General features: G+C 37.4%; 1 protein-coding gene across 1 annotated transcript in view; it reads left to right on the top strand.

Annotated features, from left to right (window-relative positions):
* The first annotated feature begins 9392 nt into the window (after nucleotides 1–9392).
* The window catches only part of Zdhhc8 (zinc finger DHHC-type containing 8), an 11050-nt gene continuing 1029 nt past the window's right edge, over nucleotides 9393–19413 (top strand). The window contains exons 1-9 of the mRNA XM_011501904.1: nucleotides 9393–9642; nucleotides 10524–10642; nucleotides 10770–10927; nucleotides 11010–11182; nucleotides 11408–11602; nucleotides 11972–12116; nucleotides 12645–12859; nucleotides 13471–13641; nucleotides 17895–18309. Of these exons, the coding sequence (XP_011500206.1) occupies nucleotides 9551–9642; nucleotides 10524–10642; nucleotides 10770–10927; nucleotides 11010–11182; nucleotides 11408–11602; nucleotides 11972–12116; nucleotides 12645–12859; nucleotides 13471–13641; nucleotides 17895–18309 (1683 nt within the window). The 5' untranslated portion in view covers nucleotides 9393–9550. The remainder of the gene's footprint in view (nucleotides 9643–10523; nucleotides 10643–10769; nucleotides 10928–11009; nucleotides 11183–11407; nucleotides 11603–11971; nucleotides 12117–12644; nucleotides 12860–13470; nucleotides 13642–17894; nucleotides 18310–19413) is intronic.

Below are 19413 nucleotides of genomic sequence, written 5' to 3' on the forward strand. Positions count from 1 at the left end.
CAAACATATAATTGCTAAACGCGTGTGTTTTTATTGATATAAACATACATTATTACAATGGGATTCATTAATATGACATTGATAACTAATAAAATGTAAAATAATTCTTTCCTTAACAGCCAGAAATACGTTTCTTATACAAATAGAATATTGGTAATATTTAGCAATATGATTGTGATTTGCTCTAGATTTGTTAGAGACCTGTTTAAAAAAAAAAAAAAAAAAAAAAAAAAAAAAAAAAAAACTTATTTCATACATAAGTTATATGTGCAATGTGAAAATTAAAAATTTCACTCATTTCAGCCATTTTTATCTTTTATTTGTTTTTAGCTGAACTTTTTTTAATAACAATTTTATTTCACTTTTTTTCGCCATTAAATGTTGATAATGGAAATTACGATCATTTAATCGATTTCCCTCAATATAAAATGCATTAAACATAAACAAGAAATATAATAATGAAGAAAAAAAAATTAGAACTACGGAGACAAACATCCTGACTACGTATAATTTCTAGCTATATGGAATTCCCATACGCATACTTTAAAATCATTATATTTTGCATCTGTTTTTGTTTGTCTAATTTATCCGTTAATAAATACATCATTTTAAAAACAATAATTGATTGTTTCTAATTGTATTTAATTGGAAGTAAGCATTAACGAATAGACGTTAATTACAATTAACTATACTACTATTGCAAATTGGATTTATAACCTAAAATACAAAAAGACTTAGTCATTGAATGGGCATTAAAACTAATTCACACGCGCACTCGAAAAGTAAAGTTGATTGGCCCTCGCCTAAACATCCGATAAAATTTCAAATTGCTACACAATGCTACATAATTGCAGTAATTTATCGTAATTTCGGCACACATTAATATTTAATATAAGTTAATTTTAATGATAATAAATTGCCACTCCAAAGATCAGGAGCGGAAATTTATTTTTTAACTTGCTTGTTTAATAAGATTGTCAATATTTTTTATACCATCTCGCCAAAGTTCTTGTTGTTAGCTATGTTGATTTGTGCACTAATTCATGCTCGTTGATTGTTGCGTGTGTGAGTGTATTTGCGACATTTGAGTAAACAAAGTAGAATGTTTAATCTTCAAATCAATACGTCACAATCGAAAGTTTATAAAAATGAATTGTATCCCGCTAACGATATTAATAATTTTTTATCTTATTATTATTTAAATTATATTAAATGTGTTTGTATATATGCGTAGGCACAAGTGCGCCCGTACATTTTATAGTTTTTATATTTAATGTTATTAAATATTAATTATTTTATACGACAACTTACATAAAGAATATCAAAATACTTAACAACTAAAATTAGAATGAAAGTTTGGAGTATATTTTAGAATATGTATAACTGTAATTACTAATTATTTATCCAATATCGTAAATAAGTCACGATTAGTATTATGAAAATTTTATTATCCCAACTTCATGTAATTTGGTAAAGAAAGTTTGCCAAAATTTAATTAAAAAACGGAACAGAAAATACGCTTTCATTTTTTAAAATTTAAACGATGTTTTAACTATCATTTATCACGTCAACTTTATATTTTTTATATTTTTCAAAATTCACTTTTTAATGTTTAATCGTATATTTTCATAAGTCATACTCTTAGTTTTATCATCGTCATATATGTATAAAGACAAGATTCACGGCTCATAAACTAAAGCCTGAATGTCTAAAAATGGAAACTATTTATGTACTTCGTTAAGTTTGGAATATCATTTCTTGCTTAAGATCTTTGGTTTTTCGTAATAAAAAGTACAAAATAATAATTGGATAATAGTTATCTAGTTTCATTATCTAATTTCATTATTATTTTATTTGTTGATATATTATAGTTATACGTAAGTAATCAGAATTCGACCCGATAAATTTCATATAATATAGCGAAGTATTAATTTTTCATGTTATTTATTAAATCATTCATCATTGAATTGAATTTTCCTTTAGTAATCACTGCGTCATAATGGTATAAATTAATATTAATATATTAACGGTTCAAATCATTTTCATACATAGTGATTTTTTAAATGATTTAAATATCCAATATTTGCGTCAATTTTATGAAAATTCACGTTCCATGAAAATGTCGTATTAATGTTAAAACGAGCTTATTATAAATCAAAATATTAATACGTCAATTGTCGTAAGTTTAATCGTAAACTACAATTTTTAAATTGTAATTTTATCGCAATTTTATATTAAAAAAAATAAATAAATAAATAAATAAAAGCCACGTAAACTCGAGGATGATTGATATAAACAAGCAAATGAGTAAATTGGCGTTTCTATTCGAATAATTCATAATATGAAAGAAAACCCAAATGGAAAACTTTGATATAAGATTCGCAAAGAAAATATACGGTTCCTGAGCCAACGGTCTATAAGTATTTTTGGATACTTTGAAAATGCAATCTCTACTTGCCTAAAATAATAGACATAATGGAGTGAATCTCAGTATTAATGTAATGAATCTCTCTACTTATAATCAAAATTTCGACAAACGAAATTAGAAAATCGAATTATATACAAAAATCATCGTTATTCTGTAGCAAATCAGCTCCTAGTTACTATTGACTATTAAACATTTTATTCGTATCAACGTTCTATTTCTATTATATTATTTAGTCGTTTGATATACACTTTACCTAGAAATATATATTTAGATATTTAAATTTCATTTGGTTTAAAATATGATAAAATAAGTAGTAATTAATTAATATTACATAAGTAGGTATGCCACTAAATGGAATATTTTTGGACTTATTTTAAAATTTATCGTATCATTTTTTACAAACGATGAAACTATTGGCATACATAATTTTGATAATAATTTGTCGTTCAAAATAGTTTCTGGAAAATGCAGACTAACAACTAAATTATTCATGCAGTAGTATTGATATTTTAATTTGATCAATACATACATAAAAATAATACCTATACGAATATACAGAATTATAATAATGTGGACATAAAAATAAAAAAAAAAAGCATATTAAAATCGAAATGAAAGAAGAAAGGAAATAATTTTTCATTGGAGCACAATGATACGAAAGAGTAAAATTTAAATTACATAATAAAGCATGAATAATTTGGTTGCAATCGAGAATACAAATATACGTTATTACTTTTCGTATATATGAAATTTGTTACATAAAAAAAAAAAAAACAAAAAAACAAACGATAGTTATAATTAATTATAAACTCTACAGCAATAAAACAAAAGGTTAAACTCTTAAAGAATTAAAAAAAAAATAAAAAAAATAACTCCTGTTTTTTGTATATATTTGAAATTTATTAATTAATAGAGATAAATCTATTTTCGTGTGTACGTATTTTCGTGACTTTTTGTCTTTTTTTTCCAATTATTTTCTATGACGAAAAGTCAATTAAGAAAATTGTTGATAAAGTCCAATAATTTATATAAAAATACTCGATCGAATTATTTCCATAAACTCATAGCAATACTTTGACATGCAGCACGAACAGAATATGCGAATGTATTTTACTTCAAGGTAATCCTAGTCCATGCATAAAAGATAGGAGGAGGCACTCTATTAAATTGAATATCGCTATGCTTATTTCAATTAAATTATGTTGATGCCCTAGGAAACTCTGAGAAGTAATTCAAAAATAAGTGAATATGTCCATGGAAAGAAATATCATTGACATTAGTGCTTCGCCTCTCAAATAATCCTCTCGAGCAATTAATATAATTGAATAATTGAACTAATATTATATTATCAATTACGAATTGAATAAATTAGATTTGAAGTTTGAAAACAAAAGAAGTAAATATGCAACAGAATTAATAAATTGGTAAAGTCTAAAAAAAAAAAAGAAGAAGAAATTATTCATGATCGGAATGTTAAAGGTAATATTTTAAAACTACTTAATATAAATGAATAAGACACGTTCTTATCTCAATAACGAATATTGAATAAGAAAAATGGTCTTTTCTTCCAATTGTATATTTTATATAACAAACAAAACTGTATAGAATAATTGCATATACTAAAAAAATTTTACAACTATTTTAGCTATAAATAAATCTACTAAGTATTATATAATATGGAGAAAAATGTAATTTTAAATGTTAGATGATAAGCCTTGCGGTTAATCGAATGTTGTAAATACATGATATGCGTTAACGCATCATTTATACAAATTCTTAACTTTTGAATAACCGAAACTGATGTTAGAACAATTTAATCCAAAATAATCTATCAAACACAATTTGAAAATTCATATTTGTAAGATTTTGTGATTTTTAAATTTTCCGGAAACGCATCGAAAAAATTACCTATTAACTCTACTGTAAAAATACATCAAAACTTAATGGAAACAATTACTTTATACTAATTATAATAATTGTTTTTAAACTGTAGACTTTTTTCATCACTACCGTTGCAATAACAATAACGATATTAAATTGTATATAAATTATTCGTTACTATTTTTATGCAATATATACGAAAAACTCAAAATTTACTGTATATAAGATTGTATTGATAAACAATTTTAGTTATGCATTCTTCATTAAATAGATTCCCCAGATTTTACTTTAAGATTGGTATGATAGATTAGTATGCCGAATTTGTATTTAAAAACATCATATGACAGTTAACGTGTAGATTATAGAGAAAAGTACTTTTGTAGTTGATTATTTTAATAATTAAATCAGATTAAAAATAATTTTGCATTAGATAAGAATTATTTAATAATGTATCGTTATCACTTTCGAATATTTTATACAGACCGATAGGAAAGAATATTGACAAGTTTTTGAAATTTAATAATGTCATAATTAATCATTTATTAAATATTTAAAAAATTACGAATATTTAAAAACTAGAGTACAATAATGTTTAAGGAGTTATATTGAAAATTCGAAGATGTACTCTTTCTAATGCAACATAAAAGTTTAACATTCGTTATTGCAAAATGTATGTTTACAAAATAAAACCATTAAAATATAATGATTATTATTTCAATTATAATTTTCATAAGATTAATGCAATGACAAAGAGAAATGTGATATCAATACAAAACAAAAAGCATGCGCTTCTGTTATTAAAAAAAAAAAAAATTAATCAAGGGCATGGAACTTACCTTCTTTTGACATTATTCCATCGACTTCTTGGAACATCAAATTGTTAAAAAACCAATACGACTCCATACTCTTATTATTATTTTTTCATTTTTTTTCATTTTTTTTTTTTTTTTTATCTTTTCATCGTCAACGCTCATTTATTTATCTTTTGATTAGTTATTTTTAAACGTATGCAAATTCAATTCTGCGAATATAAGCAACAATAGCTTCATTGTGGACAAAATTAATGTAACATTACTCATTGATAATTTATAATATCGAAATGTTTACCATTGTGCTTTAATGTAATTCAAACATTATTTAACGCCGAGAATTGCATAATATTAATTTCATATTAATTTCTTCTTAATTACGGATCGAAACTTTTTCATCTTACGCACAAAATTTAACACTGCAATTATAATTATAGGACAACGAACAAGAAAATATAATCGTTGGTTGGTTGAGATTGTCCAATGGATGAATAATATTGAAAAAATATTATTACATTTACATTATAGTAAAAATAGAAAAATTCCTATAAAACACCAATAATAAGGATTCTTTGCTTAACTTTACTTGCACTTTACTTTAAGCCTTATTCTATTTAGACAAGGGAATATAATTATTTAAATGTAAACTAATGCTTTCGCTTAAATGCACGCAATAAATAAGTAATACGACAGCAATTGTAGGATGGACGGGAATTGAAATAATTTATGGATACGAATTGTTATTTGACGCAAGTTAATGAAGCTCACTTAAGAGCTATATGCAACGAGACATATTATCGCGTATTTAAAATCACTCTTGAATCCTAGAAAAGTCGTAAACCTACTCAAACTAAATATTACTTTCACCATGTGAGGCATACGAGCATACAATGAGCGAATCGAGCATTATCTAATAACGATATTAAGTAGGGAGAAGGGGGAAAAAAATTGGTTATTACGTAATGCGATAGAATGGAAGAGCGATTGTTATAGACGTCGTCCAAACGTCGCACTCGACAATTAATCTAAATTACGTGTTAAAACGGATTTGATGATGCTCTTATCTACTTACCGGATAATTATCGATTTTCTTTGCTTAGTTTTTAAGGTCGACGTGTGACGCGGATCGGTTGAGCCGCAGTTAATTAAGCTTTCTCGATCGGAAAAAAATCCAGCAGGACTAATTGCAATTTTCACTCTCTTACTTTCACTTTTAACTATTAAAGGCCTTACAACTACCCAAGACTTGCAACTATTTTCAACTTTTCAAAGAGATATTAAACAATTAATTATCTTTACCATACGCTACAATGCGCAAGGGCTTTCACATTAGGACGGTGTGTGCGAAATTTCAATACAACGCGATCCAGCACACATTTCTTTGTACGGCTTTTGTTCCAGCAAAAACGATGTAATTTTAACATACATTACATATTTCATTTATAGGTGGGTGAGGTAGGTTTTTGTTAATTCTTATCAAACTATTCGTATATGCAATTTGTAATGTAATGCCCAATTTCGCATAATCTTGGCGCTCGTCAAATTACGTACACGCGGCTATTTCAAATTAATTAATACGATTTATAAAAATGATAAAATTACCAGTTGGTATTGGCGGTATAGAGACATCGTATTGCCCATATAATTTAATCAATTACCGTTTGTTTTTCTTTCTTCTTTTCTCTTCTATCTCGCCCATTATGTAAAGCAATTAGTGAAAATTCCAATAAAAAAGCGACGTGTCCATGTCCCATCACTCGTGAGCATAATTTATTTCAATTGGTATTTAACGGTCGTGGCATTGAAATAAGCATTTACGCTAATTAATAACGGATAATTATCGACAAAAAGGTTTGGAATCGCCAAGGTAGACTAAGGGAACAGAAAATTGTTTAGAGCATTTGGTGCTAATGCACAGCCGAAGAGATTTTCTTGACTCGCACGTGGCGCACTTACAATCTCATCTATCCCATTGCTATTGCATTTTACAAAAAAATACATTTTATTCATTACTACGAAGGAAAGTTGGTGGGAAAGCGCAATTTTTGTTGTTGTTGTTGTTGTTGTTGTTGTTGTTACATTTGTCGCGACGATATCAGTCATAGCGACTGCATAAGGAAAATCCGGCAACCTTGCGATACTCATCCAATAATACGCACAAGCGCATTAACAAACTTCAGAACATGATTGTCTACGATCGCGAATATAAAATTTACGATAAAGATTCTTAATAATTTGAGGCACAATGTGACTTGAAGAACATCGCATCCAACAATGTTTCCCAGAGCTGGCCAACCGTATTTAAAAACTAACCAATAAAAAATTTCTACGAATGCGACCCACGCACACGCGCTTTTAAGCTGCACCCCCCTCCCCCGCCCTCATCACCTTTCTCATCACACACCACCCGCCAATCAGACCAGCCATTCGTCGTATAATCGTACTCTAATTAGCCCTCGCTAAATCACATTACTACTCAATAAGTGACGTTAATCTAACGATCGTACAGAGAATAAAACGTCTCGCCGGCCGATTCCTCCCATCCACGAAAACGGCCTCGGACTTTCAAATTGAAATTACCGTTGGGGCGCAGCGTAAAGGGGTTAGTCGTCTTCGTCGTCGCGCATTTGGAAAATCCAGCATGGACAGGCGACGTTAAGGCGACTCGGCGTTCAAATTTTATTTGGACATGTAATTGACGGCGGTTGGTTAGCGTAGCGAGTCTGCAATTAAAGCGGCAAAGTATCGCGATCGCTGATAGTGATAGAACGTGGCCGGCTAAAAAGGCTGAAAGCCCAACGGGATAATAAAACGACACGAGGAAACGTTTCAATGGCTGGCGAGAGCGGAGAACATAAGATCGCCGTGCGCCACCAACACATGGAGCATACAAAGGCATAATCGAGTAGCCGTTCCAAGAGGCCGTCGTGTCGAGCTTCCAGTAGTGCTTCTGGGTGATCGAGCGAGGGTGCGCGAGAGAGATGAAGGGCTCAAGTTGAGCGGTGGCGGGAGCGATAAGCTCGTCCCGTCTCTCACTCTCTCTCTCTCTCTCTCTCACTCTCTCTTGTGGATGGCTGGGGTAGCTGAGGCGCGAAGGGAGCCCGAATGAAAGTGTGTTTATAATGGGAAACGGTGCACGGACTTGCCGGGTGCTGCTTCAAATGTTCGTGGATTCGCTCACACGATCCGACAGACTATAGCCTCGAATTAAATAGTACTCCCCCTCGCGTTCGAGTCCTCCACCTCCCCTCTTCAACCCTGTGGTACAAAGTACCCGCGAAAAATTATCCGCACGACGCGATATCATAATCGCGTCATAATACGTAACCTCTGTTGTTGTCCTGCACGTCTCGAGCTACGCGTGATATTTCTCAATCTCTCTATCTCCCTCGCTCTTACTCGCGCTTAGCAGCGAACGAAGGTATGTTTTCGTGTCAGGACGACGAGCTGTCGCGGTTGTCGTCGCCGTCGCCGCCGTCGTCGTCGTCGTCGTCGTCGTCGTCGTCGTCGTCGTGGTCGCCGTTGCCGTCGTCGACGTCGTCGTGGTCGTCGTCCTCATCGCCTTGGTTGCTGCCATCGACACTGCCGCTGTCCCAGTACTCGTGTCCGTTTTTATCGGTGCTCATACTGTAAGCGGATGCCGTTTGATCCCGGTGCCACCACACGACCTGGCAATTATTATGGGCTGGTCGCGTAACCGCGAGGACGGCTTGCTGACACTCGCCGGGACGAGGTTCGCGCGCTGCTGAAAGCCGCAAGACGAAGAGAAGTGGATTGTGTGACAGTGAGGGGGAAAGCGTGAGGGCGAGAGGGAGGGATAGATAGCTAGACAGAGAGGCAGACGGAGAAAAAGAGCGAGTGTGTAAGAAAGAGTGAGGAGGAGGCAGCATCGAGTAGTCGAGAGGAGAAGGAAAGGAACGGGAGACCCGCGCCCATCGTCCTCGTTCTCACTTACGAGGTTACGTGAGCGGCGATCGGTGCGCTGGAATTCCTGCTCTTCTCCTCGGTCGGATCGCGACAGCAACAGCTGCAGGAGTAGCAGCAGCGAGCCAAGTATCGCGCGCTATCAATGGACGCGGCCATGTTTTCTCCCAGCAGAAATCATTGCTGTAGGGACTAGTGCGCGAGGAAGAGAGAACGAGAGGGAGAGAGAGAGAGAGAGAGAGAGAGAGAGAGAGACAGAGAGGGAGAGAGAGGGAGTGTGTTTGCGCGTGTACGTGCGCGCGCGCGCGCTCGCGCATGAGAGAGAAAGAGAGAGTGGGAGCGAGAGCGAGAGTGAGAGGGAGCGAGTGTGCGAACGTGTGGACGGAAGAGGAGAGGTTGCGAGCGAGCGCCGAGGCAAGCGCGTGTCGCTGCTCCAGGAGCCGGACCCCAAGGACGGCCAGAGCGAGGCCCGAGGCTTGGTGCCGCTCGGCGAGGTGCAGCCTGCAGGATGCCGAAATGCGACGCGAGGATGAAGTATCTTCCGGCCACCTTCGCCTGGGCTCTTCTTCTCGGCACGACAACCCTCTTCTTCTACTTCCCGTGAGTGACCGACTCTCCTCGTTCACTTCATTATTGCACTCCAGCTCCAGTCAGTCCTCTTGACACTGGTTCGATGCTTTGGAGCATGATGTTTGTTGACGAGTGGCTGGCATGTTGTGCTATGATGCTCCGAGACATAGGATTTCTCAAAGTTTGTCTCAGCGCTGTGAGATTACGATAGTGCTGATTGAGTTTGGGCTTTGGTGGAAGGGCAATCCTGAGTCAAGAACTTAATAGTGTTGGACAAAGTTATCCAAGAGCGGTGCGAATAGAGGAGTGTAACCGTTATTGTTATTCGTTAGTCCACAAAGTTTGTACTTGGTAGCTAGTGCTTTGTTGGTCACCCGATGAAGCAAATTCCTCGTGTGCCATTCTAATAGTAATTATTCTTAATTCACAAAAGTAATGATTTTTTTACTCTTTACCCGTTAATCGATATTATATGAGAATGACAAATGAAAAAGCCAGCTTTAACGGCCATTCGATCGAGCTTGTTATTTAATGTTTTTCACATAAATGTAAAAAGTACGGTTGGTACGTGCGAAAGGAAATTGGTTTTGATTACTAGATGCGTGCTTAAGTTAGGAGTATTATGAGATGGATAAGTCAGTGCGACGATATTATGGGCAGCTGAATCTTTGATATTTGGTTGAATGGAAATTAATTCATGAAGTATGATATGATATTTTAGATAAGAGGATTGATTGTTTGCTATTTGTAATAAAGAGTGTCGAGCTATTTTTAAACAAACAGGTAATCGTCTTTACTTTGGTCGTGCACATTACCTATTTGCCATCGGTTGTCAAATGCCCTTTAAGCTGAGATTAAGTATCTCCAATGTAGGCAAGGACTTATCGTTAAATTTTTAATTCTATTTTCAGATGTCAGTACTACGTTTCTCGATACCCATGGGTTCCGGCGCTTCAAGCGGTCATTACTTTCTTTGTACTGGCAAACTTTACACTGGCAACCTTTATGGATCCTGGAGTAATACCAAAAGGTAACCAAAGTATCTCAATATCCTAAAGCGGCTATTTAGAATCTAAGCGAGCGAGTAAAATAATAATACATTAAAACCATGCCAACATACACTAATTATGCGTGCGCTTGGATCTCTCTATTATTAGCCCCATCGGACGAAGACAGAGAAGATGATTTTAGAGCACCGTTATATAAGAACGTTGAAATTAATGGTATTACCGTTCGAATGAAGTGGTGCGTCACTTGCAAGTTTTATCGTCCACCAAGATGTTCGCACTGCAGCGTTTGCAATCACTGTATAGAGGTATGCTCTCACCTTAATAACGTTATTTCAATGATTTGCCCATCACGATTGTCTCTCTTATCTAATAATAACGCTTTTACAGACTTTCGACCATCACTGTCCATGGGTCAATAATTGCATAGGGAGGAGAAACTATCGCTTCTTCTTTTTCTTCCTTGTATCGTTGAGCATGCACATGCTGAGTATATTTGGATTGTGCTTATATTTCGTATTGGAGCACAAACAGAAACTGGCCGAGGTTCAAACCATCATAGCGTATCCTTTCATGATTCTATAAGTTACGATTGTAAACGTAGACAGTAAGTGGCGAATGATTAAATTCAGCTCCCACAGAGGACACCATTAATGCACATATTGCAACGAGTGCGTGTCGTAGACTGTCTGTATTTCAATGTCTGTATAAATTTTAATTTATTAACGCAGTCTAAACCTCAAATGACCTTTCGCACCTCTTCTTTTTTCCTTAACGACTGGGCTTAGTATGGTACTCATGGGAGTGGTGACGCTTCTTTTTATTCCAATTTTCGGTTTAACGGGTTTTCACGTGGTATTGGTCCTACGAGGTCGAACAACAAACGAACAAGTAACAGGGAAATTCAACGGGGGTTATAATCCCTTTTCACGAGGGTGCCTGCACAATTGCTGCTACATACAGTTTGGCCCGCAATATCCCAGGTACTATACACGCATTACATAATAGTAAAAACTTTACATTAAAAAAGAAAGAAAGAAAAAAAAGACCTCGTTGCGAGCATTATGCTTAACGTCCAATCGACGAACGTCAACGCGAGAGCAGTGGAATATCGTCCAGGTCTGGTAACCTTGTTCCTCTACATAAAATTCGCTAAAATTCGCTAAAATTCGCTAAAATTCGCTAAAATTCGCTAAAATTCGCATTCAATTTACGTAATCGTTCGCTTATCCTCGTGCTTGACGATACTTTACATCGATCGTTTGGTCGATTAACCACAATTACATTATAATCGACGATTAAGCATTCATTCTCTGTCTGCCTTGTTTAAAATAACCTTGTGATGATTACAGCTTGATTAAGCCGGAAAAGTATTCGGGAAAGCGACGAGGGGCCTGCACGTCGGAAATTTCGACGATAGACAGCGAGAACCAGGTAAAAACCTACATGGATAGCAGCAATGGCGTTAGAAATGCCAGTTCAAATGCTTACAATAAGGTAAGAGCTAGTTGCCGTTCGCATCCTGAGAAAGCCCTTAACGCCCTTTTAACCTAAACCCCATCCCCGGCCCGTCCCCTATAACAAGTGCTTTGGCAAATTATATCTTCGCCTCTGTATTATCTCACAAAAGTACAGATTTATGCGATTGTTTTGCTTGAAACGCTCGACACTCCGCTGTTGCCACTACTACCCGCATACATATTATGCCTGTTGAGCGAAAATTTACAAAGCGCAGCCTACGAATGCAACGTATTCCAATTCTCACGATCCCATAATTTTTAATTCAGATGCCACCTCATCCGCATCCGTCCAGGCCAACGATACCTCATCCGAAGATTTTTTTATCCTAAGGTAGACCTCGACCAGCTCCTCTCTTGAGACTACCATCGTTATCCCTACCTATACTTTATCAACCTCTCGCACGGTATAAACCAACAAATGCTCTCGTATCCAAGTTATACCATTCACCAATGCTAATTCAATCGTTCTCCCCTCCGCCCCATCCCTTTGCTTCAAACATTCTAGCTATCTCCTGGTAGGGACGGCTCCGACACGGACATGGAACCCACCGCTTCGCAATCGGCGGACTGCGAGCCCACTCCCCCGTTGCAAAGACATGGCTCGAAAAACAACTTCTTCCTGCCACCAGTGGAGAGCAACGAGTCTCCGAGGCATCTACCACAGTCACAGCATCGTCACCCCATACATTATCCCAGAGTCAGTCCCCATCCCAAGCCAAGGTGGGTATGCTGCATGCTTATTGTCTACGGTTAAAGAGTCTCGTGCTTAGACGGGCGACACTGTCGCGTAAACTCTCATCCCACCCATCCCTTTCCATCCACCTCACCTTCCTCCACACTCAACCAACGGGCACGTAGATTGGAAATCGATAGTCTCATGGGGCTTGGTGGGACGAAGGTGTAAGTTTTTACGGGGCTACGAGTCCTTTGCCGAGACGATCGATCATTTGTAAAACGTCACGCGACGTCGACAAGTTTAAACGCCGCTTTACTTGCGCGCCGACGAGTAATGGACATTAAACCGATTTTATCCTTTATTGATTCAATTCTAAAATTTATCACACGAATATTAATATAAATGTCGTATTATTTAATTCGCGATTGTTTTGCCGATATGATGTTGAGAGATAATTTGGCGAGTCGGTGAGCATGTTTAAATCGTTATTACCGTCAGTATTGGCATCCAACCGGGAGGAAATCTTCCATTATCGTTCGGCTCGCCTATCTCAAAGTGCGCATCGTGAAAATTTTGCGCACCGCTTGCAAAAAAAAAACTTGTCCCATAATACGTAAAATAATGAAAAAAATTAAAATATGGTTGCATGTCATAGGGGTATGAACGGCTCGCGGAGTCACACGCCGGATCCACTGGCGGAGTCGAGCGGCTCGCCGGCGACGGGCCCTGGTGGTGCTCGCCAGGGTGGCGCGAGTCCCACCATGCAGCAGAGGATCAAGGCCATCGGCGTCCCGACGCCGCTCGCCATATCCAGTCCCATTCGCAGGTACGCCGACTAATCCGAGCTCAGCTCTATTCTTTTACACGGCAGGAGCGCGCGCGCGCGCACGACACTGATGAATGCAGGTGTGCCTACGGACGGGCACACTGATCGACACACGCACGCACGTGTACGCACACACAAACTACTTAGCGTATAGTCGATGACGGATGATCACTACTACGATCGATTATATCTATAACATGTAATACGTGTGCATATGTGTGTGTGTGGGTGTGTGTGCGTGTGTGTGTGGGTGTGTGTGCGTGCGTGCGTGCGTGCGTGCGTTTGCGTTTGCGCGCGCGCGCGCGCGCGCGTATACACATTCTCACCCTCACAACAACCTGTCGATGTTTGTATGTCGATGTACCTCGAACGCGCACCAAAGCTGGTATACCTATCTCCATTGTGTCTTACACTTTTTAATATTATTATTATTATTATTGTTGTTGTTAATAATATATTCTTCCGAAAACTAACTATTACAATCAAATTAACGTATAAGAAATGTTTTATTTTAATTAGAGGAAATGCATTTTTTATTATTATTTTTTTGTTTCCCTTCTCTCGCTTCTCTACTTCCCTTCCAAGCAACGAAGTGTTTGGTGTTGCATTTTGCATCATTAAACGTGTAAATTAAGCGAATGGAAATGCGTCTCTAATTAATATTGATCTAATCGTTCCGAGAGCCTTTTGTAATCTATTAATTTGCCCAACCACCGTCACCACCGCTGCCACCACGACCACCACCACCACCACTACTACTACTACTACTATAACTACTATTACTGTCAATATCAATGCTAATATTATTATTGTTAGTATTTCAATTATATTTATGACTACCATTAAGCAAATATTCTACATTCGACGTCCATACTCAAGCTAATACTTTGTTCTCTGTCGCTGCCTTTCCGTATTTCTCCTATTTATTCCGACAGAGAGTCCGGCAGAATCGTTGAAGGGAGGCAGTAGACCACCGTAATTATGTTTATTTTGTTTTTCGTCTTTTATCTATTCGGACCTTCGATATCGGCAATTCTAGCAATAATATATTGGCAATTAATTTCAATCTGCGTTTCACAGTGGCATACTTACTAACTAAATACTCGTACATTTCTTCTCCCCGTAATCGTTTTTTCATCTATAAGAATTTTCAACTCGCGCCATTATAAAAATAGATATTTATAAATGCTCGATAGAGTCACGGGACGTTTACGCGCGTGGCGAGTATGTGTGGAGCTTTCTCCTCGTCGTTTCGACAACAAAATACGAAAAACTAAAATAAGACGATATGGTGAGACTGCGAAACGCTCGCGTTCCTTCCTTCTCACTTGCTGTGATTTTATTTTAAAATCCGTACGAAGCGTTCGATGCGCCACGTAACTGTCCACTGTCACGACCTTACGAATCGATAAAATTGTCCATGTTGAATTTGCGTCGTTGAAAGAGCCGTCGCTCAAACCAGCCACCCACTCAACCAACCAACCAACCAACCAGTTAGTTAGTTGGTTAGTTAGTCAATCAAGCACATCGATCGCTACGTGGAAATAAAGTCACGCGCATCCTTCATTGAAGCATTTATCTCGCAACAAGGCTCGCTCGTCCTCGTCCAGAGCAAAGCGAATAAAGAGAAAAAGACGCGCGATAGAGATTGGAGAATGGTTGGTCGAACGATCGTTAATGCACTTGGAGAGCGATGGTTAAGCAGTTGGATGATCGTTTCGTGGAATTTGCACGTCGTGGTAGGAGAGGATGAATGAGTGGGAAAAGTGACACTTTTGCCGGAGCGAGCACTCGTGGCTAATAAGGGGAGAAGAGAAGCAAGCGTCGCGTGGGTGAGTGAGACGGGACGCGACGCGGTTAGAGGGGTGATGGGCCTTTGCTTGCACGTAAATCTTAAAGAGTATATGTGGTATATAGATGAGTTTGTGTCCCACTGCAGGGGGTGGTAACTGCAAGGAGCTGCTTTCGTCCAGTCACATGTTGCGACCTACTGCAGGTAAAACACGGACTTCGTTCCGCAAGGACACCTTTTATTCGTAGATTTATTTATCATTACTCTCATTTAATTTTCGTTTATATCCTCATTATTACTATTATCATTCCTTATTATTCTGTTGCTTATCTATTGCATAATGCCTATGATTTTATTACAATACGTTATAACATAATGCATTATATTGTGTGTGTATATATATATATATATATATATATATAATAGTATAGTCAACTTGTCACTTTTCACGCTAAGAGTGCCTTGGGCATAATGTTAAACATGTACATCGTATGTTGATATGTTTTTAGTGCGTAACTTGCTATTAGCGAGCTATTGCGTCATCACTTATTTACAATTTCTCATACAATCATCGTTCGTGTTCAATCTTGCAGTCATTTCACGGCTTCTCACTGCTTCGTGCCATTATATCATTGACATCGCCTCGCCATATTTTATAATCTTTCGTTGAAATATCGAGATTGATTTTCACGGTCGGTCGTGCCCAATTTATTAATTATTGCGCCTTCGTGTGTGCGAGCTCTAATGTTCATAAAAATATATATAAAAAGGCACACAAATAAAAAACGAAAAACAGATCAAGAAAACAACAAATAAATAAGCAAACGTCAGCCGGATAGTAAAACAAAATCCATGATTTATTTGTAGCAAGTTGGGAACTTTTTATGATTACGCGCACGAGACGTACAAAAGCAGATACAAACAAGGGGAAGGAGTGCATTGAAAAAAATATAATCCTCTAGCTAAAAAAAAATAATAAAGTAAATAAAATAAATAATATGTAAAGTAAATAATAGATAAAAAAGTAAATAATTAAAATTAATAATTATTATTAATTATTTATTAATTATTAATTATTATTATTGTTATTATTATTAACGGCTGTCAATATAAACCTTAGCGTGCGTATTTGAGTCGGTGAAATAATGCCTTGTGAGCACCAAAAATGTAAATTACCATAATTAGTATAATTAAATTTAATTTGAAAAAACAGAAAGAAAAAAAAATACAATTAAAAGTAAAGAAAAATAATATTGCCAAGCTTTGTATGAGCCTGCTATCATTACTTATCATTCCAATAGCTCACGGATTCATTGTATAGCTATAACGCTCACTGTTACACCGCTTAAAAGTAATATTTATTATTTAGTTAGGCCAAGGACTTTTCCACTTGGCGCTATCATTTGAGCAAATAAAAGTGCATTGTTATCGGTAAATGCAGAAACGTGATTTGTTCCATTCAACGATGCCTTCCAGTGCATGAATAACTAACTATAGTAGACTGTACCATATCTCCTATTATCTATTCATTCCGATAACTTTCTCGCGTACTGGCACTTGCAGTTGAGCTTCACTTCACATTGTAGAATAAACGGTATTAAAATGCCAAATAAGTAACGCGATCGCTCCCTTATTTAATTGCCGATTTAAAAAATTGATTGAAAAATCTTATTATCTTATGACAAATATTATTGTCGAGATTGACATAGTTGGCGCGTTATCGAGCGCGTTAGTAAAGCCTCCTAATGTACGTTTAAGCTATGATTTTACAGATTCATCGACTTTGAAGATTATTCGATTAGTGGGAATAATATTTTTCACGCGTCCGTTGAACTCATTCCTGCCTAACGACGATTATATACCGACGAGCCAATAATATTGCGGTAAATTCGTAAATTCGTAAATTCGTAAATTCGTAAATTCGTAAATTCTAATTAAAACAATTACATCATAAGCCACTCGATAATTTACGCCTCTTCATAACTTTCTAAAACGCGTTATTCTGCTCGCGGAACGTGTAAAGCGTACAATTACGCACGAGGTCTAAGATTAAATAACATATTACCGATAACAAAGCCATACCCGAGTCCAGTGTATTTCCAGCGAATTTCCAGCAACTTTGAGAAGTAATGCGAACGTAAAGTGCCAGTGCAGTGAGGTCAATCTAGTGCATTCGAATGACATTTATGCTGTCGCAAGTGCACTTTGCTTAAACGCCGCTCTTCATCTCGTTACTCCTCGCTCCTCCGCCGATCCCAATTCCCCACCGTCAGTCACCTACCTACTCATCCAGAGCTTTAGTTTAAAATTACCAAGATCGGCCACTTTCTCGTTGGCCATACTCCCCTTAAATCCCTCACCCCCTCACCGTACCCATAACTCACTTTGCCCCACTTCCATCATCCACGCCCAGCTCGAGAACGTCCGATGATATTTCGAATATGTCGACTTCTTCTTGCAGATCGAACCCGGGAACACCGACGCAGGTCCGTCGGCCGGACTTCATCGGCATTTCCGAGCATCAACAGCAACAGCAACAGCAACAGCAACAGCAACAGCAACAGCAACAATCTCAGCAAATCACCGGTGGAAAATACTACGATGCTCAGCATGGGAGCGGCGCGGGCCACCAACAGAGCGCCGGGTATAGTCCACAGCGACGGTTCCTCTCCGAGGGCGAGCTCGTGCGCCAGGCTAACGAACATCCTTACCCCCGTACCAACAACACCGTCGACAACATAAGAGAGCTCGCGGGCTCGCCACAGCGCGGTATCTACACCTGGGACACCTCCCCCGGGAGCGGATATCCTACGGGCGGTCCCACGTCCAGTGTTGCCGCCCTTACCGCCGCCCACCAGCAGCATCAAGCCACCGTGGTTAGTTGGGATTTCCCGTTACCCGGAACCGGTTCGACGAGCAGCCCACGACAGCTTATCCCTCGCGCCCAAACGATATTATCTTACGGATATCCGTGACGCCGGAACCGATTCCTTGCTAAGAGATCCTTACGATGCGTGCGCGCTTGGCCTTGGGCTCCAACGCCAACGAATTTTTTTTCTATCAATTGGGCCCAAATAACGTGTTATCAATTCTTTTAACGTCCTTTACGTTGAAAGTCGCATCGACGCTTTAACGCAGCCCGTCAAGTGCCGTTAATTAAAAATCACCGGGTCCGTTCGATCCTCGATCATTATACTTACAAATCATGCGTCTCACCAATGTTTCTTATAATCAATTATCGGCGATTTGGAGGCAGCATAATTATAAAATCAGAACATTGCCAGCTTAATGCCATTAAAATTACCATTATCCCTTGGAAATGCTAACGATGCGATAAGATTGAATTACTTACCATTGCCCGAGTCGTAATTAAAGCAGAGGTTAATGTTTAAAGAGAGCAATAGCCTAGAGAAGCGGATGAAAAATTACTTTTAATATAATTATCGCGGACTCGTCGGGGCTTCTCTTGCCCCTCCCCGCCCCAGTGCGACGAGTAAAAATGATTTATTTAACGTGGAAAGTATATCGAATGTCGTTCCGACTGAAGGCTCGCATGACCCGCACAATAATAACAATTTCATTGGCTCGTTGGTCGTAAAGATTACGAGGATGAGCTATACATCTGCCTTGGCAAATCATAAAGCACAACCTGCCACGCCGACTCGACTCTAGGCTAAAAATATAAAAAATACGAAAAACAAAACCAACCACCAAAGATATCTTTTTGCCAATTAATTTTTTGATACCTTATCGATTATTTTAATTGTAATTAACTCATCGCTGATTATCCTCCCGCAATTAGTTCAAAAACATCTTTATCACCTTTAGTTTTTTTTTGTTTTTTTTTTGGTTTTTGTTTGTTTTGTTTTTTGTTTTATTTCTTTTGTGCTTTGGTTCTGTTCTGTTGTTCATTTTAAATCGGTAAGTGCGCGCGTTTCTTTCGTTTAAACCTGAAAAAATTGATATTCTCGTCGCTGAGC

The sequence above is a fragment of the Ceratosolen solmsi genome, unplaced genomic scaffold, assembly GCF_000503995.2.
Source record: "Ceratosolen solmsi marchali unplaced genomic scaffold, CerSol_1.0 scaffold23, whole genome shotgun sequence".
Lineage (NCBI taxonomy): Eukaryota > Metazoa > Arthropoda > Insecta > Hymenoptera > Agaonidae > Ceratosolen > Ceratosolen solmsi.